At 45.1% G+C, this 25,284-nt stretch overlaps 1 protein-coding gene and 1 long non-coding RNA gene across 6 annotated transcripts; one reads left to right on the top strand and one right to left on the bottom strand.

Moving 5' to 3' along the window:
• Positions 1-8,245: 8,245 nt before the first annotated feature.
• CCN1 (cellular communication network factor 1) lies at positions 8,246-10,764 on the bottom strand. The gene is made up of 5 exons (XM_068141185.1): positions 10,651-10,764; positions 10,332-10,548; positions 9,639-9,986; positions 9,285-9,487; positions 8,246-9,178 (listed from the first exon to the last, which is right to left on the bottom strand). The coding sequence occupies exons 1-5, from the start codon at positions 10,708-10,710 to the stop codon at positions 8,879-8,881; spliced, it is 1,128 nt and encodes a 375-aa protein (XP_067997286.1). The 5' UTR covers positions 10,711-10,764; the 3' UTR covers positions 8,246-8,878.
• A 302-nt stretch (positions 10,765-11,066) lies between these two features.
• On the top strand, positions 11,067-17,452 carry LOC137442429 (uncharacterized). Of its 5 annotated transcripts, none has more exons than XR_010987674.1 (3): positions 11,067-12,146; positions 12,285-13,071; positions 14,180-17,452. It is a non-coding gene; the product is annotated as an uncharacterized lncRNA (long non-coding RNA). The 5 variants fall into 5 exon arrangements; XR_010987673.1 differs by having other exon boundaries at positions 12,285-14,104; XR_010987672.1 differs by having other exon boundaries at positions 12,285-14,380; positions 14,486-17,452.
• Positions 17,453-25,284: the final 7,832 nt, after the last annotated feature.

The raw sequence follows: 25,284 nt of genomic DNA, 5'->3' as shown, positions 1-25,284 counted from the left end.
TTTTCGAGATGCTCAGGTGGGCTTTTTTTTTTTTGCAACAAGTGGTCAATAAAAAATTGCTCATTGTGACATCTCTCTACTGAAGTTTGGAAGAAGCATCAGACCTTTCTAGTCAGATAATAACTTTTCTCCCAGTGATACCACATGTCCTTTCCTTTGTTTCTTTTGTAACCCCTGGTAAAACAGGGGAGTTTTTCTTCTTGCCTGGCAGAAGCCACCTGTGCTCTATTTTCTTTTTCAGTCATTGTTGGTCCTCTGCCCACCTCTTGTTTCAATGTTTGTTTTTTTAACCCTTTTTAAAGGACCAGGATTCCTAGTTGTAGGTGCTGCTTTCATATGTTTTCAGTTCAGTGAAAGTGAATAAGCTTTTCCTAATCAGTGATCACTGCATGCTGACTTGCTAGCCACAAATTACTTTAAACCAGTCTTGAACTCATTCATAATAACACCAATAAAAGAGCAGAACAGCAAAACTGCCACAGTTCATTTGCCAGAAAATGTTTCATCTGGAGTAAAAGCGTGGCATTTCTGTTAAGATTCATAGTGCACAGTGGAAGTGAGAGCACTGCAAATACTAGTGCTGATCTGCATGTGTGTGATTAGCCTTTGGCAGAGGAACACAAATTCAGAATTTGCTTTACTTTCCTCTTGGAGGTTTTCATGAATTGTATGAAAGGGCTTGCTGCATTGGACTTTTGTTCTTATGTAAATCTAGTTTAAGCTACTTTTGAGTCCAACAGAACCATAATTTGTTTTTAAATTAAGTTACTGCTGCTCCTTCAGATGTAAATCTTTTCCTAACTTAAACAAGTTTTTTTTTTAAATTACTAAGGAGCATTCCTGTGGTAGTTACTAGAACTGAAATTTCCTGAAGCTGGGAGCCATCTTCTGGAGTTTACTCAAACTGAGAATAAAAGGCCTTGGTAGTAAGGCCTGTACCATTCATTCCCAGGCTACTGTTTACCTCTTTTATTTAGTTTTGATAATGGTTGCACAAGTTTGAACAGTGGTGAGTCATCAAATGCAAGCCAAGATTGATTTCAAATATTTTTATTCAGTTTTGCTAAACTTTTTCAGTTTTTGTTTATAAAAATGAATGAAAATTATAGTCTCCAGCTAAAAGTAATGTCTTACAGTGTAACTACTACAGTCATGTAGCTCTGCAACAGTAATAATTCATAATAACAAGGTAATAAGATTTAATCAAAGTTTATGCACTCTTTGGCTAGGCAGAGTTTCTAACCCATTCATAGGCAGTTAGAGCAAGTTTTTAGTCCCTTTCTGCATGATTTAACCCAGGCATCATTTAATGAGAGAGAAAATGCATCTTTAAATGCTGTGGTTTTAAACACCTGGTGAAGTACTTTATTTAAAGACCTGGAGCTCAGGCTGCCTGGAAGACTTTGGTTCTGTCCAGTTTGCAGACATGCTACTGTAATTATATTATATGAGTATCCCTACCAAACTGAGCCTGGGTTCAACACAGATGATGCCTGTGAATGAAAACTGTGTGATGTTGATTTAATCTTCACCATTCAACACAGCTTGTGTTGAGTGCTTGACTTTATGCCTACTACGCTTACTCATTTATTTCCCTCTATAAACTACTTGTCACAGAGGGAACAGACAGCTATTTGTGTAACGTTGTTACAGCATTTCCCGTTATGTTTAGACTTCTCAGGTTCAAACCCTGAACTCTCACAGTGTGCTTGAGCTGAGAGACCATCAGCTTACAAATAAAGGCTCTTGTCCTGAATGAACACGCTACTTTAAAAAAATTAAAAGCTTAATGAAGTCATCCTTATCACAAGCTGTAAAGGACAAAAATAGAGCATAGCTAAGTGCATAGCAATAGCTGAGAGGTGGGACTGAGTCAGTCATTTGAGAGAACTTGGTTCTTTTCCTTTTTTGTATAACTTCCTGGGGGTATGAGGCATAAGTTAGTCAGTTGTCATGGGTAAACAATGTTATCCCCTCTCTGTGTAACAGCTAGGTTTTGAATGAACACCTCTCAATTCTGGGTTTTACTGTACCTCTGCATTAGGAATTTCTGATCCATAGAGGGTCGTGCCTCAAAGTGTGTGGCTAGGTCTTACAGGCATGCTAGAGCAGGTTTCATTGCTCCAGTCAAGCAATGCAATTTTACTTTGCATTAGGAGTAAAACTGTCTGCTGTGCAGTGTAAGCACTGTAGTCTGAAAAGGTACAGAAATTTGTGTTCACCATAGCGCTGATACCAGGTCCCAGCTACGTGCCGTGTATAAATGTAGTTGCAATTCAGACCTTGCCTTGAAAAATACGCCTGTTCTCTGTTGACATCTGTAGGAACTGGGAATGTATGACACCTTGTGAGAGCAGGCCTTCAAAGAGCAAATAGACAGCTGTGATGATGTAACTTCAGGCCTTATTTGGTCACAAACAGTTCATTCTGCTTTCTTAAGTCCCACGGTCTTTTCCTGAAAACATTTATTCTTCCTCTCTCTAAAGGAGAAAATATCTTGAATTTGTGTTTATGTTGTTGCTATGACATTCATTTAAACTGTATGCAGATGCAGGTTCTGTTAATAAGAGAAAAAAGGGGAAAAAAGAGCTGTGTGTTTCAATGAACAAAGATTACCCTGTGTTTGTATGAAAATGTTGCTATGGCAGTGCATATGGTTTTATTTGGAGGAAATTTGTGGTGAAATGGAAGGAAGTCACATGCATGCAAGACAAGAAATGGCAGCAAAACCAACTTGAAATAAATACTGAAACTGAAAGGGGAGTTGCAGATGTAAAACCAAGGGGGAAAAAACCCAAGATAGTTGCTCACTGCCTAAGACAAATGTGCTCCCACTGTGTCCTGCCAGATCTCAGTGACCCATCAGACACCTAGCTCTAATGATGCCTTTATTGCAAGGGCTTGTTTCCCTCATTAGCTCTGTGAATTGTAACATTTTTTATTTTGGAATAAAAGTTCAACTGGCTTGGAGTGATTTCACCACTGCTAACTTTTCTTGCCGAAAAGCATTTCCAGGGTATCTTACTATAGTAGGCTTTTTGGCAGAAAAAAACCCAAATAGAGCAATAAAATATGGAAAGGCACTAGGGCCTTACCTACCTTTGGAGCGAGGGGAAGTCTTTGTGGACTTGCTGGCTTCTGCTAGTGATAGAAACAGTAGATTTTAATACTTTTTTACAACTAGCACAGTAGTCCTCATATGTATCTAATCCTCTTGCATTAGCCTTCTTTTTGTGTCAGTTGCATCTGTACAGCTGTTCCTGAGGTTGTATGACAAATCAGAAGGGGTTAAAAGTAATCTGCCAAAGAGGACAGGGAAATGAGAGGGGAGGGAGAGTCTTGATTTAGAGGATAAATTACCACACTCTGTGCTGGCCAGTTCCTGCATGATTTCAACTGGTAGGGAAAGTAAAGGTGTTCACACTGGCACTTTGTTCCTGTCATCCCAGTTCTGCCTCGAAAAAGAGGAAGAAGTGACTGTGAAAGCTGCTGTTGCCTTTCCAGTCCTTGCTTACGGATTTTCTACTGATTTGTATGGTAGCACCAGAATTTCTCCATTTTGCAGGAGTGCTGATAAGGGAGTATGTCCAAGTGAGGTAAAAAGTTGATGGATGAGGTATGGATACTAAGGAAAAGGACCAGGGTGACATTGAAACTTTGTCTGAGAAGTCCCCATTACTTTGTATCTAAACTCTCAGTGGCATCTGGTTTTTATTTATTATAGGTTATTTATTTTATTTAGTATAGGTTGGACACCATGATCTTGAGAGTCTCTTCCAACCTGGTTTATTCTATTATTCTATCTTTTTGTTGGCCTTTTTCCCCCCTATTTTCATCTGTACTTAGGCATCCATATGGGTTTTGATGGGATTGTTCCACTACAGCATGAGTATCTGCTTCTGTAGAGTAAAATATATTTTCCTGATTTAAGGTCTGATTAATAGCCTTGCTGGCTTTACAGCCACGGTGTCTTGGTGTCTGATTTTGTCAAATTCTTTAATCTAACCTGTTTTGTCTAAGATGCTGAAGGAAATCAGTAGCTGTGGAGAAACTGGTGTCTGTGAGCCAATTGATGCACTGGGCTTATTTTGATCTGGTGGTCAGTGTTCTCAAAATACTGCTGGACTACCCTGCTGACTGTCTGTCTGATATTTAAAATGGAGTCTCTTCATTCTTGCTGAAACTGCGTTCATCATCAGGTTAAGTTGTTAACGTGTGTGTCCTAGCTACGCTCTCTTATGAGCAGATCTGTGCAACCTACCTTTACATTTCTTCTGTCTGGGAAACAGCTTATAAAATCTTGTGTAATCCTTTCCTCCTGGACAGCTGCTACATTCCATCCTGTAAGTGGTTGTACTTCAGGACAGATGAGGTTGCTTATGTGAATGGTGCCTTGGAGTCTTTCAGGATCTTCTCCAATATAAATTGTGTTTGTAGAAGTCATAGCTCTGTAGTTTTTCAAGGGTGGGGAATCATAGCATGCTGGATACCATCTCTTCAGTTTCTTGTTGATTGGTCTTTATAGGATAATACAAACAAATGCTCAATGTATCATTTTGTTGGTCAAAGTCTTTCTTTACAGGATTTGTATTGCAGGATTTTCTAGACACCCAAGTCTCACAGCAGTTCAATGTAGTTCAGTTGTTCATGAGTTCAAAAACATGCATAGGGGTTTCCAAAGCTAGTTGCATGCTATTGTTTTCACTGTGGCACCCCCCACATTTCTGTGTACTGTTTTATACATGGCTGTGTAGTACGGAGACAAGTGTTGTGAAGATGAAAAAACAGGGACGTGTCTACATGAGAAAATAGGCTTGCGGCAGAGCGGCCAGTAAAACTATACAGCCTTCCATTGCTGTATGCTAAGCTCTCTGGGTACTGCATGGGAATAGTTCCACTGATTAAACAGGAGTAAACTAAAATGTGCACGTGCATCAAAGTGCTTTTCTGCGGGATCAGCTCAAAGGGCAAATTTGGGGCAAGAGCAAGCCTCTGGTATAACACATTTAACTGCCTCTGTGTAGCTGGGTAGGGCTGAGTTCCAACTCTAAATGACTGTCCACTGCAAAGCTCCTTCTTTCAGTCCTCAAAACCCATGGGGGATTCAGGCAGCATCAGTGGACTGTGGGCACTGGCAATCCTTCCACAGCCCACCAGCTTCCCACTAGCAGCAGGGTGATGAACTTGATTCCTAGGTGTCCTTTGAAGAGTCAGGCAGCCTAGTGGGGACTGCTTTGCTATGGGCTCTGCAGTAATTTAGGTACGAAGTATAAAGGTTCTCAGGGCTCGACTCAGCAAGGGTTAATTAGTAGTTTGACTATCCCACTGTCAGTAAGACTTTAGCCGTTTTCCTCTATCTGTTGCCCATTCAGGAGAGCAAGCATCAGCATCCCACAAGAGAGTATTTCATGTCATCAGGGGAGTCTGTTTTCTGCGTGCTCTTGCTTTTATTTTGGTTCCTGTGATGCAGCACTTAAGGAAGCAGAAACTTTGTCTTCACTGTGTTGCCTTCATTAGTAGGGAAGATTTTCTGTGTAACCCCGACTACAGTGTGGTTACCACCATCAAATCCTTGTGAAGAAGTACATTGAATACAAGACGACATTTCACATTCCTGCGGTCCTGCAAGTGTAGTTTGACAAATGCTCCTTTTGGCGGCAGCAGCAGATTCAGCAAACTGCCCCCTGCCACCGCGCTCCATCCTCAGGTGACCCTAGCATTCGCACCAGGACGGCTGCCGGGAGGGGGGGGGGGGGGGGGGGGGGGGGGGGTGTGCTCGTATCACAGCCCGGAGCTTAAAAATGAACAGCCAAAGGACCAGGGGCAGACGTGAGAGGGGAGAGGTGGGAGGAGTGAAGCCAGGACTGCTGCGGAGAGGATATTCTGAGCCCTATGCTCGTAGGTTTTCAGCAGTGCTGCTGGCCGCCTGGCTTGCTCTAGGACACCTCAGGCAGGAGAACAGGATGTCCTAGTCTCTGCCCAGCTCAGAGGGGCTCCAGGTAGTGCAAGTGCCTTTATGTTAAGAGTTTGAACTGCTTGATGGCCTGCCAATGACATGTACTGAAAACTTACTGCTTCTTATCTTGTACTTTGCTCATTATGTTCCTAAGTCCTCATATTTTAGTATTCATCTTGAATAATTTTGATATTTTAGTTTTTTACTAAGAAAGAAAACCATAGCTGTGCTCAATAACCTTACCTGTAAGCCCTGCCAGCTGCACCCACATGCCTGATGGTCCCTGCTGGTTTGCAGCCAGCAAAGGAACCTGTGCTTTTATCATGTATATTTTCATGCCCAGTATTAAGGAGAATTTTCTGCTGTAACAGAGGTTATAAAAATGGCACTGTTTCCTTTTACAGTCCTGGGAATTGTGGGGTTTGGTAGTTTTGCCAGGTAATTGTGAAATGCAAAAAGGGCTATCTGGATGATGAGATCCCAGCTCCAGAAGACTTGCAGTTCATTTTGGTGGGGTTTATCCCCTCTTTTCATAGCAGGGTAGTTTCCTTTACTATATTGTAATCTTACATTTGCATGATCTGCTCCTGCAGCTCTTACTCTCCCAGTATTACATTTTCTTAGTGAGCAGATTAAAGAACCACGCTCTACCTGATGAAACATGGAAATCCCAAAGTGAAAGCTGTAAAATCCAGGGCTTGGCCAGAGCCACACTTTAGGCATGAGTTGGAAAGGGCCACTTCAGTTTGTGGTGTGCTTGTTACAGGCATACAGACTTGCATACAGCATATAGTTACACGTAGATGTAATTCTTCAGGGAACTGTTACTGACGTTAGTTTGAAGATGGGTATCACTCCAGTGTGACAGGAGATGGCAAGGAATGCACACACAGCTGGTGTGTGCCTGTGAGCGGTGTAAAATAGTCTCCATGTAAAATAGAATATAAACCTGATGAGTTCTCAGTGGCTGATGTAGTCAAATGGCCAGTACTAGATGTAAGTAGAAGCAAAACAAAAGCTCCTTTACTGTCAACAAATACTGTACAGACAAGTTTCGGTACAGCTGAGACTGGTGGCCAGGTGGTGAATTCCAAAACAGCTCAAGCTTTGAATGCCTTCGGGGAAAGAACTTGACTGAGCACAAGGGAGATGGCAGTAATTTCTCAGGCAAAGCAGTAGCTGCCAGAGATGAGCTTCTGAGATACTTGGCTATTTCTTTTATTGAGATATTTGTCTAATCTAACAAGAAACGAACTCTTTAGCACTTCTGCAGCTAGCTATATGACACTGTATGGCATCCCTTCACAATTCTAAAACCTCAAAATAGTCTTTCACAAGAAGCAACTTTCTTGCTAACAACTGTGGGAGGATATTTTGCCAAAGAACTAACTGGTCACAAGAAAAAAAAACAGAACAAAACAACCCTGTTGGAATTTTCCTTTCAGTCTTATCTGTTGAGCAGCTTTATGCTAACCAGAACAGTACAAATGTTGGATGCTGCTTTCTCAGATCCTACTGTAGTTAACTTTCTTAAATGTCATCTTTAACCACATGCCCAGTGAGCTATCTTGCAAGGCCCTCAGTTAGCCAAATGTCATCTGGGTCCCAAAGTATAATGTGTAGTTACGTATTTAAAAAGTTCGAAGGGGAGGCGAGGAAAGAGTAGCTCCTTTGCCTTTTACTCTGTTGAAGAAGTACTTGAAATTCCTCACATTCTTTTCCTGCTAACAGAATGTTTACTTTTCATCACTGGGTTATTAGGATTAACAAAAGTCATTGCTTCAAGTTCATTTAATTTGAATTCAGTGAAAGCAAACTACCTCCTGCAGACTGTAGGAAACATTCTTCTGCCACAGAAATGTATTAATTTGCAAGAAGCAGCCACCAAAAAATGTGAGACCTGACAACCACTTCCACTGCAACGTTCAACATCACCGTGCATGTGCTGCATTCTAATGAAGTACCTTATGTTGCAAATTCTAGGACAGTCTGAATAACCTGACATTCTAATTAACATTTCAGTCTATCAAACATTTGCCTTCAGTGCCAGGGAATTTTTTGTGTATATGCTTTCTAAAGCATGCTGTTGCAGACTACATCCACTTCAAAAAAATGTCATTTACCCAAGGAGTTAAGACACAGGTTCTCTAGTTCATTGCTGCATCTGTGGAAGACCTTATTTTAACTTTGAGAGGACCTAAGCTTTTCAGAATTCAAAGTTTTCAGAGAAAGCTTTTGCATGTGTTGTAGTTAAGGCTGTTGTCTGTCAGAATGCTCTACTACCAGGAGTTAGGTAAATATTTCTTTTATTAAATGATTAATTCCATAAATAAATTCTTTTAACTCATTGAATATAAAATTAAAATCATTTACAACTTATTCCAGTATTACAGGGGCTGGAAGGGGTAAAAAAACAAAACAAAACAAAACCCCCAAAAAAGCTACAGTTTGATAAATAAAATATTCAGCTTTAAAACAACTGATTTCTGTTTGCTATTTAACTACAGTTGGTACATAATAGCTGCCACTGTGAGCACCCCACAAGTGCCCACCTCAGGAAGGAATGTAACTTCCAACTTGGTTGGGAAAGGGTGGGAGAAGGAGGGAAGGGGAGAAGCATAGTGTTAACAGGATAGAAGAGAAGTTTTCATAACCAGAACAAAACATTTATCTGATCACTTACAAACAGAAAACAGTATATAATTAGAGAAGGTGCTCCAAAAAGAAGCAGTAAGGTTGCTCCAGTACTATGAAGCTTTAAATATGCTTAAATCTCTGTTGCATTAGTGTCCAGTTGCACAGTGCACTCTCATAACATCTCAATGTTGCCCTCAGATGGGCAAGGCATCATTTCCATCAAAGGTCCTTTCTCCATGGCTGGTTACTTCAAAATTCCATTTAGCATCCCACCCCCAACATGACTCAGTCCCTAAATTTGTGAATGTCATTGACTAGTCTGTAGTAGGGATAAGCTTCATTTGCATGTGGACAGTTGTAGTTGCATCGGCAAGACTGGATCATCATGACATTCTTGGTGAATGTTTCCCCATCATCGCAGCGGAATCTGATCTTGACAGTCCTGGTCTGCTGGGGTGTACAGCACCTGCCATCCACACAGGAGCCACAGTACTTGGGGCGGTACTTCTTCACACTGGAACATCCAGCATAAGTAAACTTCACTGGAGATGAGGACTTCTTAGTCTTGGTACATTTTTTTCCTTTCTGTGAAGGACAGGCAATAATATTATTAGCAAGACATTTTTCTCCAACACTTACCCTCTACCCAAAGCAGTCTGAAAAGAGGAGCATCAGAGGAGTCTGCATTTACCTTTAGGGAAGCATAGCTAGGCTGGCCACATGGCCTCACTTCACATATCCTGGTCTCTTTGATGAGCTTGCAGTCAGGATTGTCATTGGTGACCCTTGTGGAGATGCCAGTTCCACATGTCTTTGAGCACTGGGACCAGGAGGTTGTTTGCACAATGCATTTGGGATTTTCAAAAGCTCGACTTTGTGGCTCAGACCCAAAAACTGGAAAGATAAGAAGGAGGGTTTAGAAGGAAATTTTATACATTCTCTCACTATGTTTCTTTCTTTCCATAGAGGTCTAAGGAGTCATATAGCCATCCTCCCACCTCCTCCCCTTAACTGTCACCTGTCATACTGATCAGCCCATACTCACCAGGTAGCATCTTCAGGCCTCCTTTCACAATGGCAATTAGTTCATTGTTCCTGGTTAGTTCGCCTTCAGAATCATCCAGACCAAACTCTTTGCTGAAGAATCCTTCCAGCTCATCCAGCACACCCTTGCTTTCATCGCAGACCCACTCTTCACAGCACTGCCCAGGGACTTTGACCAGTTTGGGGCTGGGGCAGCCCAGGTTGGGCAGGGAGAGCTCCTGCGGGCAGAGTGGGATGCAGCCCACAGCTCCATCTATGCACGTACACTGGTGTTTACAGTTGGGCTGGAAGCTTTCACCATTCTGGTAGATTTTGGAGTTATATTCACATGGTCTCCCCTCGGACTGTGCTGCAGAGATCAACAGAGAGGAAAAGGTGGGAGTCAGCGGAGGGATTCGCTAGTTTAAGCACAGGTATTTGCTGGTCTGTTAAATTCAATTTACGGCGGAGCTCCCTGCAACCCCCCGGAGACGCGGGGCCAGAACAATAAGTTAGTCAGGAATCACTTTTCCTTATGTGCGTTTAGCGGAGCCCAGACATACTGAATCGCATTCCAGACTGCTGAAGTCATGTGCCTTTCTGCCAAGCTACCAACAACAAAGCATAACCATACATGGACTCGAAATTACTAAACTCGGGCACTACGGGGACCAGGGGTTTTTCTCCCGGGAGAGGCGAAGGGTGAGACGCTTACCTCTGCAGATGCCCTTCAGCGCAGAGGGGCTGGCGCCGAAGTTGCACTCCAGTCCCTTAGTATGGTCGCAGGGCTGCGTCCGGCTGCAGTCCTCGTTCAACTGCTTGGCGCAGACCTTGCAGCAGCCACAGCCGTCCGCTACCAGCCCCACGCCCGGGGCGCACTGCGGCACCGTCGCTGGGCACTGGCATACGGCGGGGCATGGCGAGCCCAGAGCCTGCGGAACGGAGCAGAGCGGCGAGCGGTGAGTGCCGGGAGCGACGCGAACCTCCGCCTCCCCGTACCACCCCCAACCTCCTGACAGAACCGCGGTACTCACCAGGCGGGCCAAGCAGAGGAGGGCGGCTGCCAGAGCGGGGCGAGTGCCCGCGAAGCCCATGTCTAGCGCCGGCGGTGAGAGAGCGAGGGACAGCAAAAGACTGAGAGTGAGAGCAGGGCCGGCGCGGTCTGAGGAAGCGGCGGGTGCGACCGCCTTATATGGGGAGCGGGGCCGCCGCGTGCGCCGCGGCGCTGACGTCGCGCGTTCCGGGCCGCGGCCGCGTCCAGCGCTCGCGGCATCCCAGGAATGCGGCTGGCGCGCGGCGCGGCCGCCCCGCCCCGCCCCGTCTCCCGGCACTGCAGCCGCTGGCGGCGGCCCCGCCGCGGGGGGTCTCCCGCCCGCCCCCGCCGGGCCCGCTGCCTCCCACCGCCCGCCGGGCCCCGCTTCTGGGGGCAGCGGGATGCGGGTTGGGGGGTCTCGCCGTGAGACGGGCTCCTCCCGTAGGGCCCACGCCCGGAGCGGTCCCGCGGCTCCGCCGTTACACGGCACAGGCTCTTCCCTGCTATGCGGGATTTTTCTCCCCGTTCTCCTTTCAAATGCGCCTAAACGTGAGGATGCTTATGGACCTTTTTGCACTAGGGGCTGTGCCGGTGGGTGTCCCGCAGGAGCTGGCGCCGGGCGACTTCGTGGTGCCGTGCACCTGGCCACCTGCACGGCCAGCAGCAAGGGGATAGGCATCTGCCCAGTGCCCGGGACCCGGTGCGGCGCGGCCTTACGCGGCTGCTGCGCATCACTGCGTGTTTCGCAGACTAACCCGGTGGTGCTCGGGATTTTGTCTTTACTACTGTGGCTGAAGGGAGAAACAAAACGTTTCAGGGGTCGTGTCAGAGCACGGGAGCTTAGCGGTGCCCAGCATGCAGCAAGGTGTCCCGGTGCCAGGCCAGAAATGAAGTTGAAGGAAACCCTGGGTTGGCAGCGAGCAGCCCTCCTTTGGCCTGTGCATCATGGGGTTTAGTGTCCCTCACTCAACCTGGGCGTCCTTGAATAGTATTTCCTTGTTGAAGTTTAAGATTTGGGGTTGGGGAGGAGAGTTTAAGCTTCTGTTGTGGCGTCTTTTCATGGCTGTAAGTATTTCCAGATGGGGATTTAGACACCAGACGTAACAATATTTCCATATTTGGTATAGCAGTAGCCTGCATTTTTCACATTTTTCTGCTCTGTTATCCAACCACAAAGCATTCTTGACAGCTTCAGATGTTGTTAAATATAGCCTTAACTTCTGTTCCCAGGGCAGGAAATTCTTTGGAATTCCTGTTTTTCACGCAATCTGTCTATCATGATTTAGGAGAATTGCACTGGAGGAGCCAACTGGCATTATAGTGCAGTCAGCTTCTTTATTGAAAAAAGCCCAGCAGTTGAGCCTGCTGCCCAACGGCGTTACCGTAAGTCCCATTCCAGGGATTTTTCATTGCAAATGAGATTATTGTTCCTAACACAAGTTCGGAATGTTTTTCGGTGGCCTTCGAGGCTGGACGGTGGAGAGGCAGATTCGGACGGTAGGCAAAACTTTGCAAAAATCCTTCCAAAACCCATGAAAAGCCGAGGGGGGAGGGGGCGAGTGAGACAGTGGCGAGGGAGGGGATGCGAAGAGGAGGGGGCTGTGATTAACCCGTCCGCGTCGCATTCCCATACAGTAAGTGTCTGTGTGCGCCGCTCCCAAAGGATGGGCAGTCAGGGAGGGGGAGCAGCCGCACCCTCTCTGGTCCGAGAAGCGAACCCCAGACGTCTCGTCGCGTGCCCAGTGCCACAGCCGAAAGGGTTACGGGCACAGTCCTTTCACGGGGACCGAGCGGGGACTGTGCACATGGCTCTGGGTAAGTGCTGCTTCCAGTGCAGCTCCATCTGCTCAGGGGCCGGGGACGCGTGTGTGCGTGCTGTGGTGTTTTGTGTTTCAGTACCCTCAGGAATAAGGCTGCCTTGTCGGACCTGGAGCCGCAGAAAAGGGGGTTTGTTGTTGTCATGGGAGCGCTGCTCCTGGACTTGACTTTGGTCGGAGGAGGTCGACGCGGAGGACGCCGGTGGCACCCGGAGGGGTGCAAACAATGGGCCCCTGTCTCCGGCCAGCCGGGAGGCAGCAGCAGCCCGAAGCCTCACGGCGGGCTTTTCGAAAACATCCCCCGTTCTATTTCGCTTCTCCAACGTGCACTCTTCTCTGCGCGGCTGTAGCCCCGGGGGACAGCGCGGGGCTGATGGAGGCGGCTCGTCGAGGCTGATGGAAGCAGCCCCATCACCTTTGTCGACCCTCTCGCTGAAACCGCAGCGGATTCGAGCAGCCGGACGGGGGGAGCAGCGACGGCAGTCTGGGAGAAGAGGTGGCAGCGCGGTTGGTGTCATCATCGGAGGGCACACCGGTGCCGCTCCCGGCCCAGGCTGCGGGAACCCTGCCCGATCTTTCTGCGTCTCAAAGGATGTCCCCTTCTGGCAAGTTCCTAGCACTGGCATCCCTCCTGCCGGTGGTGCCTAGGCCCGTGCCCAGGCCAGACCTGATAGAGGGTTGTGGGTATTTCCTTCCCACAATTTATTCTCTTTGTGTTTTTCTTTTAATGCAAGTAACTTAGGTTGACTTTTTACTTTGTAGCGGTTTTGTGGTTTGGGAAAGGTGACAGGATGAAAGCTTCAGGTTCTCCTTGCCCAGAACTCACTGCTCAGAATTAGCAGTGGTTTTCTTCATCCCTGTTATACCTTAGAATTTGACCAGGAAGGATAGTAGCTGAAAGGAAAATTCAATCTGCCACTATATTCCATTTAGTGTGATTTCTGATGACTGGAGTTATTTCATGTGTCCATTAAGAAATAGACAGAGACCACCAGCAAACTTAGATGGTTGCAAGTAATGGTAGTAATGACTTTCTATCCTTACTGATTTGGCTGAGCCCCAGCTGGTGATGAGGAGGAGCCGGGTGCAGTCCCATTTCCAGACTACCAAGCTATCCAAGCTGTTTTCCATCGCTTTTATAGATCACGTTTTTTACTGTGATACTTTAGCTTTCACACCGGTACTTTTTTCCCAGGATGGCTTTACACAGCAGCGTTGTGATCTGGATGAAAAGTCTGTGATTCAGCATGCTTTGATTAATGACATTTTTCAAAATTTTGAAAGAGCAGAAGAATCTGGCACACCAATGCCTGGATAAATTGTCCAGGTTTGCTTTCCAGGGATTTATGCAAACACTTGTTTATCTAATTATCTATCATTTAAGGATGTGCACCAAGCATTTTGCTTTGATCTGTGACTTTCACAACATGCAGCAAATGTCACAGGAAAAGTACATGAATAGTGCCCTTTCTCACCTGGTTTCATGTTCTACCACACATTCACACAACTTTGATGGGAAACTGTAACTGAACCTACATTTGCTCAAAAAATATTACTTCGAAAGCTTTGAAGCACCTTTTAACAAACCTGTCCTGAATTTCAAGTAGTTGACAACACTTGACTTTCCTTGGAGTTCAGGTTAGATTGTGACCCTTTCATACTTTCTCTACATGTTTCCCTGACACAAATAATGACCCAACGTTTACCTTCCAGGCTGTGCCTACATCTCCAGGATGTATCAGGAAACAGGAAAACGTTTGGAGTATCTTCCTTCTTAAGATTTTGTTCAGTGTAACATACTGTTCCACATCTTTGTTGTCCTAAGTCAACTGGAAAATACTCCCTGCTTTACATCATGAGGAGTCTTGTATTGGCTCCTCGCTTTTTGTGACATAGGCAATCGCTGTTTGTCAGGTAAAGTCTGCTGGGAGCTTGGTTAATGCAAAGGAGAAATTCAAAGTGGTTGGCTTATGTAGCAGTTATAAAAGATTTACTGAACGTATCCTATTGTTTTCACAGGCCTGATTCTCTCCAGGGAAAGGACTTCCCAGAGACACAAATTGAGAAAAAAATAACTGGTTTATCTTTTCTCTACCTTGTGTCAGTTTTCTGTGGCCATGCATAGGGACTACAGAGCAGTGTGAAGTGCTGTGTAGGACAGAGTCTTCTCTGGGTGCTGGTGCTCCCACTGACAGTAAGTAAGCAGCATTAAAACAGAGCACGCCAGAGGTTTACAGTTCTGTGGGTTATGGAGAAAGAACAGATTAAATCCACTGTCCAGCCCTGTTTTGTACCATGCTTAACTCTTTTTTCCTCTCCCCATCCTTTGCTGTGAGTTTCTTCCATCTCTTCTCATTCTTCTCCTTTTCCCTTTTCCAGTCATTTTTCCCTGTGGCCTTCCCTCTTCTAGTGTTTACCTAGCTTGGGCTGGGCCTCTCCTGCAGCCCCTGCCAGGCCGCTGGTTCCTGTCGCACTAAATCAGTCCTCCCAGAGTCAATGGCTCCTCTCAGTCTCTCAGTCACTCACAGGAGGTGCAAATCCAGTGTGGCAAATTAAGCATAGCAGCACACAGGCAGAGCAGCTGAGTAGCCAGAAGGCTTCAGCAGCTAAAATTCAAGTAGGTTCAGATTTTTTTTTTCTTGCTTTGATTTGCTTAGAGTTTATGATGAATTTTGAGTATGGCCTTTCCTATTTGTTTTCTTCCTCATCCCTACTGCCCTCCTTTCAGCTATGCTCATGCCTGTCAGTTTTATATGGTCTGTGCCTTGCCTATGGCTTCTAATGTTTTGAAGGGTTTGCTTCACAGTATTTGTGCACTTAGAGGCACCTTGTAGGTGCACTGTGTTTTCTTCTGGCTGTTGTCAAGGTGTTGCAGAGGTTCCCCTTGTGTGAAAGTGGAAGAGGGATTCGTGAGCCTTCTAACCCAACAATGGAACAGAGAAGGAAAATTTGATGTAGTATTTATTTGTGCTCATTGCTTTTCAGTGTGTGAGCTGCACTGCTGTACAGCTATACCATTCACAGATACGAGGAACAGAGCAGTAGAACAGAGGCTTTCTCACCCCACCTGGATGCAGAAATGCAAAGCAGTTACAGCCAGCTCCTGGTTTGTTCCTCCTGCCCAGAGACTCAGAATACCTTTGTCACTGTCATTCAAGAATCTGGCATTAACTTTGTTTTAGTACCAGCCACTACTGTTTCCTCAGTGAGGCGAGTCTCATGCATGTATAGACATTAGGCTATGTTCAAAAGAGGCAGTTTGCATCAGGCACATCCTTATAGCTGAAGTTTGCAATGAAAAGATTGTTATGGGCTTTAGCTCTCCATGCCACACACACACATACACACACAGACACACAAATTAAGTGGCCCTAGCTAGCACCTAGCTGCATATAAGCTTCTTATTGATGTCTTTCATTTTCAACTCATGCAGTACTGTAGCTTGCAAATGATAGTAATATAGCCAGAAGTCTAGAAAAAAAAATTTTACAGCTGGGTTGTCTGTGTTCTGTAAAGGTGTCCAAGGCATCAGGAGCACCCCCAGTTTCTTTGCAGCATCAGCTGAGATGAAGGGCCTGAACAGACATCCTAACCCAGAGAGTTAATCATCCTAAATGACCTCAGTAGAAACTTCTTGACTTCAAACTTTGCTCCTTACCGTGCAGGATTTCCCAGCAGAGCAATGCATGCAAACTGACATCTGCTAAAATTAAATGAGCAAGCTCAAAAGAAAAGTGCTTATGATCGTAAGGGTTTATTCAAACTAGCTGAACCTGATTGGAGTCAATCAGGTTGTGCCTGAGAAGTCCTTGATCAAAGCATGCTTCCAGGCTGTGGGCCTTAATGATTGTCAGATGCTGTCTGCCTCGTCTAGAGCTTAACTGCACCTTAGAGAGAACTGCCTCCTACTTTTATCTGTGTTGCAGTAGCCCAGGATATGCCCTGTTCAGGTATGTTCAGGTTTGCTTGTTTGTTTTCTTTTTCTACATTTGAACTACATGGCAAATTCTTCTTTTTCCCGGAGGTGTTGTGCTGCATTCTAGCTAATAATCACAGCTACGTTTCTATAAGGTTAGGATGTGTCACAGCTAGGGAAACCCTCTGCCTTCTTTCTTACTTTTTCCCTCCCTCCCTGCTGTTCATGTCCTGATGGAACAGTTTCTTGTGGCTGATACATGGACATTCTAAGGACTTGCCTAGCCTTTGATTTTTAAGAACACATTTTTATAGCAATTTTCTTAGGGGGGGAGAAGTATTGATTAATATATGTTTTTCTTTGCTTGTAAATAGAGAGTCCTGATCCAGCAGGATCTGTCCTGATCTGACATTTCTGCAGGAAATGTCGCTGGATTAATTTCAGAATCCCCTGAGGTGCCAGTTGGCTTTGTCCAGAATCATTACTCACTCTCTGCTACATACATAAGCTTGTTAAAACATGGTGAGACTTCAGTTGTGTTTGTTGTGCTACCGTTCATTCCCATTCTGTTCAAAGTGGGCTCCCTTGCTATGTGAGCACCTTGCAGTGGTGTCTAGCTGTGTTCCTCTGTTGTGCATGCTTATTTTATGGCACACACTGGCTAACCCATGCATGAAAGCCAACAACAACCTCCTCCAGGGCTACTGTGCTGTTAGAGATTATTTACTTGGACTTAAAGCAAGGGACGCAAGCCGGAGAACAGTGCATGGTAGTGTAGTGAACTACCCAATAGCAGACAAATAAGTAGACACGATGTCATCCTTGCAGATAGGGAGGACTTGCAAGCAGCCAACAGATCGTGTATGTGCTTTAAGAATGTGGAGACAGAGTTATGATCCAAGAATGTGCAAATACCTGCCCATCCCAGTGTTCTGTGCCTGTGATTAGGGAGAAGTGCTAAGCCATTGCTAGACTTGATTAGCATCCAATTCTGTAAGATGTGTCTTGCTCCATGAAGTTGTTTGAGATGATATTTCTAGGGGAGTGAAGAATAAACTGTGTGAATGGAATCTTTTCCTTGCCTTGTTTCTGCTGGGGGGCTAAAATAAAACTTGAGGGAGCCAGCTGGTGAGATAGGTTGGACAGCTCTGCAAAAGGGTCATCATGTGGTGTTCATCCAGGAGCGAGAAGCTGGTGGCTTGTGCAGCCCCAGGGGAAGAAGAACATATCTTTGAGTCAGCCAGGAAGCCTGTCTGCTGCCCGCTGTTTTCCCAGGAACCAATGTCCTCAGGAAGCAAAAGGTTAGCAGGGGCTATCAGCAGACTACTTTGGTGCAGAGACTATTTTATGACTGCATTAATGTCTCTTTTCCTGTTGTTGTACAGAAATTATGACTCTTAGTGTTGAGATGAAAGCAGGAGCTCTTTTGTATGGAGCAAGCATTAAAAGCTGACATGTTAATCATAAAAGAAAATTAGTGGTGGCTGGTGTCTATTTACTTTTACAGAAGATGGGGTTTGTGCTGTTACTCTTCTAACGCTGTGGTATTCGGTGTTTTGTATGCAGTCAACTACCGATTTGTCACTGTCTTCTCTCGCTGCCTAGCCTGGATGCTACTTCTGAAACTCCCCATGAGCTCAATTTTTAGACTTAGGGGATGATTCAGGATCAGAACAGAGAAATGGGAGACAGGATGGGTTTTTCATGTGAGCAGTGTGTGATAACACAATAATGTTTGTAACTGGTTGTGAGAGGAGAGCCTCTAGTTTCCAGGAATGGGCTTTTTTGTTTTTTGGGATGTACCCATACAGTGTCTAACAATGACAGGTCAAAATAAAACCCATTCATTAAAAGTGCACCATACTTGTGCTGCTAAAAACACTTCTAGATTATACGTGATGAAAACAGTAAATATTTAATGTACAGGTTTACTTTTCCTGGTTTATAGATTGCTCAGTGAGCCTGACAGAGCAGCAAGACAGATGTGTTTATAGCAAGCTCCCGGGTGGGTATAATGCTGCAGTGTTTGGTCTGTGAGCACCGCAGGGGCATGCTTGAAAAAATAAAAGTGTTCCGTTTACACTGGGGGGAAAAAAATCCTGAGAATGTTTCTATTAATATTAGCTGATGTGAAACTCAAAATTGTACATCTCAGGCCTTGCACATTTCAAAAACAGGACTAGATGATGGTGAGTAAGAATGGGGGGTAAGATGTGTTTCCTCACTTCTGTAGCCAGTGAAAGGGACAGGCAAGGTCTCAGTTCTTGCAGGAGAAGAGGGTTGTTGCTGAAATGCCCCTGATGACAGCTGGGTGTGGAATGAAGAGTTCAGAGGTGAGAAGAGCAGGACAGCAAAGCTTGTGTGTGGGGGCACAGGCTGATTCATGATGCCTGTGGTTTTCCACAGAGTAGGAGCTGAGGCTGGGGACCACAGCTGAGAGTCTGAACATTGTCCATGAACATGTTTGTAAAAGGTGAGAGAGAACAGATGCTGTGGGGAAAGCACATTGTGCAGAGCCGTCCCCACACAGTAGGATGCACACATCTCCCACACATGAGAGATGCTGACAGGGACAGTGGGAAATCCAGTTCTACATTCAGGGAGATTTTTTACATGTTAGTTTTGAGCTTGGCTGAGGTCTTGTCCGAGCACCAGCTTCTGATCTCAATTACAGTGACATTAAAGCTGATTAATTAGCACACATTAATTAACTAAAATAACTGACATTTGAGTTCCTGGAGAGCACCCAAGGAATGGGTGACTGCATATGCCTCTCTGATTTCCTCAGAAGTTATCCTCAGCTGAGAAGTGAGTTTGTTTCAATAATCTGATTAAACAACTGGCAGCTTTTTAAGTCTTGAAGAAAAAAGATTAACTTTTAAAAAGGGATTCTTGGGAAGACTAACTTCTCAGGAAAGTTTTCTATTGAAGAAAAGTAGAGTTAGGAAGTAGAGTGCTTAGCCTAATACAGACTTCTATGATTAAATGCAGCTATATATGTATATATATGCAGAGGGCTCCTATACCCAGTACTGGTGTTACCAGAACAGCACTAGGGCCATTGTGCACCCAAGAGAAATGGCACAATAATGCATCTGTCTCTGCAAGTTGAACTGCAGGGCATGTTTCAGTAAGCCACCCATGCCTCTACTGTGCATTAGTGCTGATTTGAGCAAACCCAGCCACCTTACCCCAAAACTGGGATTCATTGATTGCAGCAGCAGCACTGGCTTGAGTCACCCTGCTCTGCCATGGCTGCTCCCTGATGTTCCATTCCCCTGCATTTATGGTCTCCTTCTTGCTGTTGGAGTGGCACACAGGGCTGCAGTAAAACAAAGACTCCAGCTCGGGTCTCCCAGGGGCAGCAAACCAACACATTAACCTACTGTGCAACCTGGCAAGGACTTGTGACGCTCTCTGGATTTTATGGCAGGATGCCCTTGCCTGAGTCTCATGTATTTAAGAGGCTACACCATGAGCTCCTGGAGGGCAGCTGGCATGGTGACAGCAGGCTTAAAAAATGAATGAATTGTCAGCTTCAGTCTGGATCTCACCATCGTTTTAATGCTAATGGATTTTTCCCTCAACCAGTCTCCTGTCTGAATGGGGACCACAGAAACATCCCAATATTTATGGGATTTAAACTAGATTAGTTACAAACCTATAAAGCAAAGAAAGAGACAGTTCATCCAGTATTGGGGAGGAGAGTGTTAAAAATGTCACCTCAGATAAAATATTATGGGAGTTGAGTAACTGTAAATAAGAACTTTGCTTATGAAATAGCTTCTTATGTGAGCTTGGGATGAAGGCCAAGAGAATGTCTAGGGCTTGGGGAAATTTATTAGCCCAGATCAACAGGATTTCTGGGACTCGGGAGATGGCGTAGCAAAGAATTTGCCTGTTGGAATATGCACTTCCTCCATTCACGTCTCCAGCAGGAGTTTAACTTAAACTTTCAAGATGCTTCATTTACATTTTTTGAATTTTCTGGGTTCTCATTAGCAACTGCAGTTCTGTCCTGGGACTTGGGAGAGCTGCCCTCAAACTCTGGGTTTCCACAGCCTGCTAGTGTGGTCTTGGACAAATCATTCATCTCCTTGTGCTTCAATGCCCCCTCTGTAGAGAGAAGATAAACACTGTTTCCTGACTCACAGGGATGCCAGAGGAGCATGCTTCGGACTAGGAGGCATTTGGACACCTGAAGCATGAGCAAGAATGCTATGGATTCTTACAAGTGACAAGAGCATGTGCAGGGCAGCTACGATACCCAATTTGACCCCTCACAGTGGGAGGAATAGCATTTTGGTGGGATGCAATGGATCTTCCTTTTGAGTCATTTTAGTCACTGCCATGATTCTTCCTACTCAGACATCATTATTTTATGCCTTCATGTCCTGGTGATGCTAGGTTCATCTTGGTTATGTATTCACTTTAAAAAAGGGCACATCATTAGTGCACAGCCTGGGAATCATTCACCTTTTGTCCCCCATTTTTGATCTCTCTCATTCCCATTCACATGTTTCTGCTGTTCCTTCTGCTACTCCTTACCTGTACTCAGATTTGTCTGCATTCTTTTAGGATATGTCTCCCTTTTTGCCTTCAGTCAGGTATTTCTTCTTCCACCTCCATCCTCAATCCCATTATTTTGTCTATATTTTTCTTATCTTGTTTTTGGAACCCATCCTGAGCCTCTCCTATGTATTTCTGGTTTTGTCCTTCTAGTTCCAAGATTTTTTTCAGTAAACAGCATCCCTTTCCTATCCTGACTCATTGCCCATTGTCAGTGGAAAGATTTAATCATGATAGCAGTGTGAAGATCTCCCAGTTTAGAGGGCAGAATAGGTTAGGATGACCTTGCTCTGTCTGTCAAGTGAAGAGCCACAGGGTCTCATTCCTCAGCCAACGTTTATTTGCCAGTTTGTCTGGCGTTCAGTTGTTGGCGTTCAGTTGTTCTTTGTTCCCATGCCAGTGCAAGTACCTGTGTGCACTGCAAGGATGCTGCATCATGCCCTGTATCATTCTGCTCCTGTGTGCTGGCAAGGCAGCACTTTGGTTGCTGTTGGTAATGTACTTAGCCCAAGTGTGGGAAAACTCTCAGACTTGAACTTAGCTTTGTATTTCCATGCCATATGAAACTCATTGGATGTTCTCTTCACGTGGCTCATGCCTGCTTTTGTATTGCATTGACATATGTGAAATCTATTTGGTTTCCTTTTAATATGCTGCTTGCAGTATAAATACAAAAGCAGACAGTGCTTCTAAAGAGAAATAAACACAGTTGTGGTGGTGGTTGTTGTTATAAATAGTGCAAAGGATTTAGAAGCTATTCAGTCTTTCAGACAGAAATCACAAGTGTTCTGTGTAATATAATCTTAAGGCTCTCATATTTAGCTATTGAGGTCTTCCCAGCTGTGATTGGCCCAGTTCACCCATTACTGTTTGGCTTTGCTGCAGGATCAGGATGCTCTGCTCTTCACAAGACTGAGGCTTAGCCTCCAAAACGTGGTGTGCTAGATCATAGGCCTGACCTGTGCCCACATATAACTCCGTTACTCGTGCAAATCAGGCACTGACATGTGCAACTGGCCTGTTTGCATAAAGAACCCTGGTATTTCCACACATGCATTTTTGAGGTTGGTTCCTAAAATCAGTGCTGCATTTTTCCTCTGCTGGAGTGAAATGCAAATATTTTTATATTGACAGAGCTGGAGCTGATCGTTTTCCCTGTCCAGGTCTGAGCTGTCTGTTCCGTCAGATGAAAACAAGTAGTATTCTGATTTCTTTTTTAATTGCATTTGTTCATAACTGCTTTAAAAACAATTAGTGCCTGCTTTCTGCCAGCCCCAATAGAGTGCTATAGATATTTTGGTGTGTGTATGTATATGTATATCAGAAGGGGCTGAATGCCCAGAAATTCTCTTGGCAGTCCTGCTGTCTGGTTAGAAAAGGAAGTGAGCTACAAAATTTGAACATTCAGTTCTGAGACTTGAAAGCTCTCTGGATTTTATTACTGACTCAACAGGGTTTTTATTATGTATGTGGCCAAGAGGAGAGGTTTACGCAAGAGGAACATATTGTAGTTGAATGTGTTTGTAATTTTACACATTGTTAAATAATTGAGATAACTGGATGTCTCCTAAATGGACAAAATAAATTGTTAGTGGCAGTATCACTGTGGCACAGACAAGTCAATACAAAACAGTGGCTGGCCCCCATCTGAAAGCTGATTTCCAGTGCAGAGGGGTTCTGGTCTGAATGCTGGTGATGTTTTGCCGTTGTTGTGAACGGGAACCATCTTACCTGCAGTGTATCTGGAAGCCTCTTGCTTCTTGTCAGTCTCATCTTTACTACCCCAGATGACAGCACCTTCAGCATGCCCTTTTTTTTTTCCCCCTTCCTTTGCTTTTTAGTAACTCAGTGCTATTTAAACAACAGTTTGAAGCTAAGCTGCTTCTGCTCTCGTTTTCATGTTAGTTTTAGAAAGAAAAATATTTTGAGAAGCAGATTATCATGGAAAGAGAGAAGGTGTGGGATACATGGACTAAGCTGTAAATACAGACTGAGGTTGTGTCCTGCTGTCCCTGTTGCCTCCTGCAGCAGGGGATGTGCTGTCAGCTCACACCCTGCAGCCTGTCAGCTCTGCTGCACGCCAGCTTGACAGCAAAGTGAATTCCTGTCTCACAGACAACAGCCCAGCTAATTTTGCACTTGCTCATGTGATGAGTATTTATTCTTCATTGTCTTAAACAGGTATTTATTTTTAAACCTCTGTGGTCTCTGGTGCCATACAGTCTTATTGCATGTGTTGGAAATGTCATCTATATGTGCCTTTGCATTTTACACATGGAAAGCCAGGGCACAGGGAAAATAGAAGATGACTGAATAATTCAGTCTGGAATTAAGAACCCAGTCTGAACCTCTCTTTTTATGCCCAGCCTCTTTCCTGTGCCCACCGCTGTGAGCAGCCTGCCTTCTGGATAACCATCCCAGATGTGCTGGGGACTGCTCTTGGGTGCCCCGAGCCTTCCCTTCTCCAGGGTGACCAAGGCCCACTTCCCTCAGCAGAGCAGACCAATGGCCATCTTCACTGCTGTTTTGTGCCTGGTACACATGCAGGAAGCCTGCATCTTCATCATTCTTCATGCCTGTTGCAGCCACTGAGTACAGGAAAGAGAGTCACTGGTTTACTTTAACAGGACCCCATGATGGTGTGCTCAAAGCTGTTGCTGCCTGCAACTGTAAACTCTATGGTCGATGGAATGTGCTTGCCTCCATTTTCTGTCTTTAAAAGTTAGATAGCTTTAGGGCATCTGATACCTCCAACATTGTAGATCAAGCTGGGTATGCTCTCGTTTTTGCCTTTGGTTTGTTCTGTTGTGTATTTTCATGGAGAAACATTTACTCTTACTGCTCCTGCAAAAGATGCATGTGAAGCAGTGTTTATCACAGCAACAGCTGGTCTGTGGCACTGACCCATGTGCAGGTCAGCAAAGTTCAGAGGTGTTTCCTTGCTCCTGCTAAATAATTAGTGTCACTGAGAGAAAACACATATTCACAACAGATCCACTCTTAATGTGGGAAATGCAACGTGTGCCTGCCAAGCTGTGTGTACCAAACAAAGGGGTTCAACAGCTTTTTTTCCACCTACTCTTCTGTTGCTGTGCTGGGTGATACATGGCAGAGGTTGAGCTTCATGCCTGCAGCAGGAGGTAGGAAAGGAGGGATTGTGCTGCTGGGATTGCTGGGGACACAGTGGGGGGCCCAGGAAGGTAACTTTGTGACACATGAGAAGGTAACTCAGAACCCTCCCTCCCTGCCTGTCCTCAGCACTCCAAGGTGTGTGGTAGCTGCCTAGTGCCTGCTGGCCTTGAGAAAGTTTTCATTTGTGGCTGACTCAAGATCCTGGGCTGCTACTGCTTTATAGTATAATGTTTTTGCAGTGTTGTTAATCTGGCTTTCTTATTAAGTGCCCCTTTTTTTAAAGTTATTTTTGCCTGCTAGTTCACCCTCTATTTTTGAGTCCATTGGATTAATTTCAGCCAACCATGAAAAAAGGGTGTTTGCTTCTAAAAGATTCAGCCAAAGGCCAGGAAGATGAGCAGCCAGAGGGAGGAGGGATACCCTGCTGATGTTCAGGGGGGGCAGCAGCCTCAGCACAGCTGTAGCTAGAAGCTGAAGGAAGAATCTATGGTGGGGAGGCAGAGGGAGAGGTCGTGAACGCCCTGACCACAAAAAGTGCCTCCTTGGCACTCACATGGTCTTCAGACACCGGAAAGTCCAACCACAAGACACAAATCCATAGGAAATTAGGTCTCATTAGTTCCACTGCCCACAACTTGCTCATGGCTCCACCAATACTTCCAAGCGTTTGGTTTGGTCAAAGGGCTACTGGAAACTGGGCAGATGTCTTCCCTCAGTCATTCTGCCTTTCTACCTCCACAAGTTCAAGGTGCTTCACAAGCCAGGGTGCTGCTAAAGGAGATGATGTTCAGCTGTCATTGTACAGGCATCCAACCTGCATCTGCTGCACTGACACACTGAAATCTGTCAGGATCTTCTTTGTGCTTTTGCCAGAAAATTTAACAACCAGAAAAATGTGGCATTATAAGAAGGCTGTACCACCTTGTTATTCATATCCTCTCCCTGGAAAGAAAGAGCCAGAAAGCATGTTGTAAACATAACCTATGGTCAGATGGTGTGGTGAGTGCTGGAAGCTGGAAGGGATGGTCTGGCAGCAAAAAAAAAATTCCCCTTTTAAAACCACTGAAGAGTCCTTGTTCCTTCACACTCCAGCTGGTTAGGTTGGCCATGCAGCCTGGGCATGGATACGTGGCTGGATCCACTCCCAATGCCTGTTGGCACCCGTGGGTGAGCTCTTGCTGCAAGCTTTGTGGCTGCAGGC

Source organism: Melanerpes formicivorus, unplaced genomic scaffold, assembly GCF_026170545.1.
Source record: "Melanerpes formicivorus ecotype bairdi unplaced genomic scaffold, bMelFor1.0.p_v2 SCAF_7, whole genome shotgun sequence".
Lineage (NCBI taxonomy): Eukaryota > Metazoa > Chordata > Aves > Piciformes > Picidae > Melanerpes > Melanerpes formicivorus.
This window is presented reverse-complemented; position numbering and strand designations above follow the sequence as displayed.